We start from the raw sequence: 4,045 nt of genomic DNA on the forward strand, positions 1-4,045 counted from the left end.
CTTGAAATCAGCCCTGGCCTTAACAGGAAGACTTAAGTCAAATCTGTAACTCGGCCACTCAGGAAAATTCCTTGTCTTCTTGGTAAGCAACTCCAGTGTAGATTTGACGTTGTGTTCTAGGTTATTGTTCTGCTGAAAGGGGAATTCATATCCCAGTGTCTGGTGGAAATCAGACTGAACCAGGTTCTCCTATAGGATTTTACCTGTGCCATAAATACTTCAACTTTGATAATCATGTGCTGATATTTACCTGTTTCTTTATTTACTATAATAGCCAATGTCCCCTAGTGACTCACCTGACATGTAGTCAAACCAATAAAAACATTTCTAGCTCACATTAGATACATGTTTAGTATTCAATGTATCTTTGAAGTTGTAAACTACACGTTGTAATATTACTGTAAGAKAATGTTAGTGTGTTCGTGTAKGTGGTTCCAGGTTGAAAGCCAGTMWGGCAGKACAGAACAGCAGAAGGAAATGTTTCCTTTCTGAAGATGGAAGTGGWGGAGAAYCCATCGAGCCATGTAGGCCAGTCAACTGATACTGTTAGTTGTTGAACTAGGTACTGGAGCTGGTTACTGGATTGAGAGTGAAAGACTGCAGCTTCTTCTAATACCGTACAGAGTATGGCCCATTGAGTGAAGGGTGAAGATTCACTTAGGTACAGATCTAGGATCAGCTTCCTCTCCCACAATCTTAACCTTAACCATTAGTGGGGGAAATTCAATCAGCACCTATGGTCAACTTCAACTCTACCGGGCCCCTTGAGACGAGGGAGGGGTGTCACACACCTTGTGATGCGCTGTGGACCATTTGACACYATACTACATCAGAACAACTGTTATTCTTTAGTCACTATATTTGTTGTGTTATATTTTAACTTAGATGAAAAATCCTGAACATACATGGCTTAAATGTTGTTGAACTCTGAATCTATAGTTTTATATTGTTGCATCTTATTTAGTACAGAAATGTCCTGTGAAGGAGTTGAAAATCTCTGTTGGGGACACGCACATAAACACAGGCTCAATTTTAGTTCAAAGTTGTCATTACCTGCAATACACACAACCACCATGAACCAAACCCATCCCACTGGTGTTACTGCTGTCAGTGTGGTTTGACTCAGAAAAGAGAAGTTGCTCAACAGGAAACACAGACGCAAGCAAACATTTCACATGTTAATCTGTCCGTCCGTCTACCTAGCTATTATATTCATTGGAGCACCATCTCAACACCATGTCTCTCCTTTTAGGGTTTGGATTGCTGACCTGCATAGCATCATCAGGTAGGCTTTTTGGTGTGATTCTCGGTTGTTGTCTGGGCCTCATAAAGTAGCAAGTCAATTGTATACTTTCCGTAAAAGTATAGGATACCTTGATAGTAAAGTCACCTCAGTAAAATACTACTTGAGTAAAAGTAAAAAATAAAACTTAAGTATCAAAGTAAAATGTAATTACTAAAATATACTTTAGTATGAAAGTACAAGTTTAATAATCATTTCACATTCCTTATATTAAGCAAAGCAGAGCCACATAGTTTTATTTGTTAAGGGGCCAGATAAAGAGCAGTAGGGATGACAAGGGATTTCCTCTTGATACTGTGTGAAGGGGACCATTTTCCTGTCCTGATAAGCATTCGAATGTAACGAGTATTTGGGTGTCAGGGAAATGTATGAAATGTATCTAGATCGTTCTGAGTTATAGAGTGTGATTCAAGTAGCTACAGAATTTCTAGATCTTCCTGAGTTTATCAGTGCTGATTCAAAGTAGCCTACAGACTTCATTTCAGCTTTGATCTAACTGTTATTAAAGAAGCATGATTCTCAAGGTAGTGTTTTTCTTCTAGTATAATGTAATTCAGGGCCATGTGTTTTGTGACATGAACTGGATTTGAACCGTTTATTTAAAGCTTTTTCATCAACTGTCCCTTTTTATTTTATGTCAGATCTGAGCCGTCCTAGACAATTACTTTCATTATTGGGTGTAATTATCATTTCTGTATAAGGCTTTAAAAAAGGATAAAAGCTTGCTATGTACAATGATTGTGCAAAACACAGGCCAATTATATATTATGAATTAAAGGTTTCATCTCATTATAGGCCATCCTCATCATCAATCAACAATCAAGTTTATTTTATAGCCCTTCGTACATCAGCTAATATCTCGAAGTGCTGTACAGAACCAGCTAAAACCCAAACAGCAAGCAATGCGGTGTAGAAGCACGGTGGCTAGGAAAAACTCCCTAGAAAGGCCAAAACCTAGGAAGAAACCTAGAGAGGAACAAGGCTATGAGGGGTGGCAAGTCTCTCTGGCTGTGTCGGGTGGAGATTAGTTAAAGAATATGCCAGAATGTTCAAAATGTTCATAATGAACAAGCATGGTCAATAATAATCAGGAATAAAAGAGTCAGTTGGCTTTTCATAGCCGATCATTAAGAGTTGAAAACAGCAGGTCTGGGACAGGTGGCGGTTCCATAACCGCAGGCAAGAAGTTGAAACTGGAATAGACAGCAGGCCAGGTGGACTGGGGACAGCAGGAGTCATAATGCCGTTTGCGTGACGTATGGTCCAGTGTGAGGTCCTCGAGAGAGGAAGAAAGATGTGGGAGATTAGAGAGATGCTTTTTCACAACAGGTACACTGGATAAGACAGGAGAAGTATCCAGGTTATACCAACTGACCCTAGCCCTACACATAAACTACTGCAGCATAATACTGGAGGCTGAGACAAGGAGGGGTAGAGGTAAGGACACTGGGTGGGACTCTATCTGATGATCCGGACAGGGCCAAACAGGAAGGATATAACCCCACCCACTTTGCCAAAGCACAGCCCCCGCACCACTAGAGGGATATCTTCAACCACCAACTCTCCAATCCTCATCACATTATTTCTTCTGTGTGTTTATTTCATAGAGTCCAGCTCTGTGTTTGTGCTGAAGGGACAGGATGTTCGTCTGGATGTCCAGGAAAATTTTCAACTGAAAGAGATGGAGATTTTTAAGTGGATCTTCGGATCAGCCAATATCGTAAGATGCATTGACACATTGTCAGTGAGAGTGTCTCCTGAGTACAACAACAGGGTTGAGTTTTATAAGGTAAACTTCTCTCTGCTACTGAAGAACKTACAGGAAGGAGACAGTGGACCTTATACTGCAGTAGTGAGTGGTGACAAAGAAAATACTATTATTGTACACCAGGTAATTCTCCAAGGTATGTTTGACTAGTTTTTTTTATTATTTTCTGCAGTGACAGTTACAGTATCAATCAATAGAGCTAAACATGGTGTACATGTTAAATGCATATTCATTAGTACTCTAACTGCTGTACTCAGGTTAATATATTAACTATAATGGGGTTCTATTTGTTTTCAGAGAGAGATGAGCCTCCAGTCCTGACAGTGGACTCTAACTCCAACATCAATGGCATCTGTAACGTGACTGTGACCTGCAGAGGCCAGAACACCTCTGTCACCTCCCGCTGTAACAACAGCACCTGCTCTCAGGTGGGAGGAGAGAGTAGAGGGGCTGAGACCTCCACTGTCCCCCTGCTCTCTGTCTATGTGGCAGGGGGTTTCATCATCTGTAACCACAGCAACCAAGTCAGCTGGGCCAACGACACCAAAGAGATAGTGGAACTCTGTCCAATGAAATCTGGTAAGACATGCTAACAAATTACGTCTCTCGCTCGCTCGCTCTCTCACACTCACTCACACCCAACCACCCTGTATTTCCAGAACAAGGCGAGAAGGCGAACTACAACTATGCTCTCACAGTCGGGACACCTGTCTGCGTAGTTGGATTCATTGCCCTGATTGGTTTGGTTATTTGTCGAAAGCAAAACAAACGTAAGCTCACTGCTGCTGCTGCATCATATTACAGTAAATTCATTATATTAATTAAACTATTGTGAAAACTGTTGATATCATGATGTGACAATTTCCAATTATTTACAGACTGTACACTCAGAGCGACTCTGAAGATCTTAGTTTTAAATATTTGTTGGATGTTTGTGGTGGATTTATAGGTGGCAAAAGGGAGATCATAAACAC

The 4,045-nt window shown here is 40.9% G+C and overlaps 1 protein-coding gene across 4 annotated transcripts in view; it reads left to right on the forward strand.

Annotated features, from left to right (window-relative positions):
- The first annotated feature begins 1,129 nt into the window (after window positions 1-1,129).
- Window positions 1,130-4,045, forward strand: part of LOC112071269 (SLAM family member 5-like) — a 40,169-nt gene continuing 37,253 nt past the window's right edge. For 2 of the 4 annotated variants that reach the window (XM_024138736.2, XM_024138737.2), the window contains exons 1-4: window positions 1,130-1,285; window positions 2,911-3,207; window positions 3,369-3,650; window positions 3,731-3,841. In XM_024138736.2, coding sequence (XP_023994504.1) covers window positions 1,237-1,285; window positions 2,911-3,207; window positions 3,369-3,650; window positions 3,731-3,841 — 739 coding nt within the window. In that variant the 5' untranslated portion in view covers window positions 1,130-1,236. The remainder of the gene's footprint in view (window positions 1,286-2,910; window positions 3,208-3,368; window positions 3,651-3,730; window positions 3,842-4,045) is intronic. The other 2 variants (XM_070439328.1, XM_070439327.1) reach the window with 1 other exon arrangement.

The sequence above is a fragment of the Salvelinus sp. IW2-2015 genome, unplaced genomic scaffold (assembly GCF_002910315.2).
Source record: "Salvelinus sp. IW2-2015 unplaced genomic scaffold, ASM291031v2 Un_scaffold1566, whole genome shotgun sequence".
Lineage (NCBI taxonomy): Eukaryota > Metazoa > Chordata > Actinopteri > Salmoniformes > Salmonidae > Salvelinus > Salvelinus sp. IW2-2015.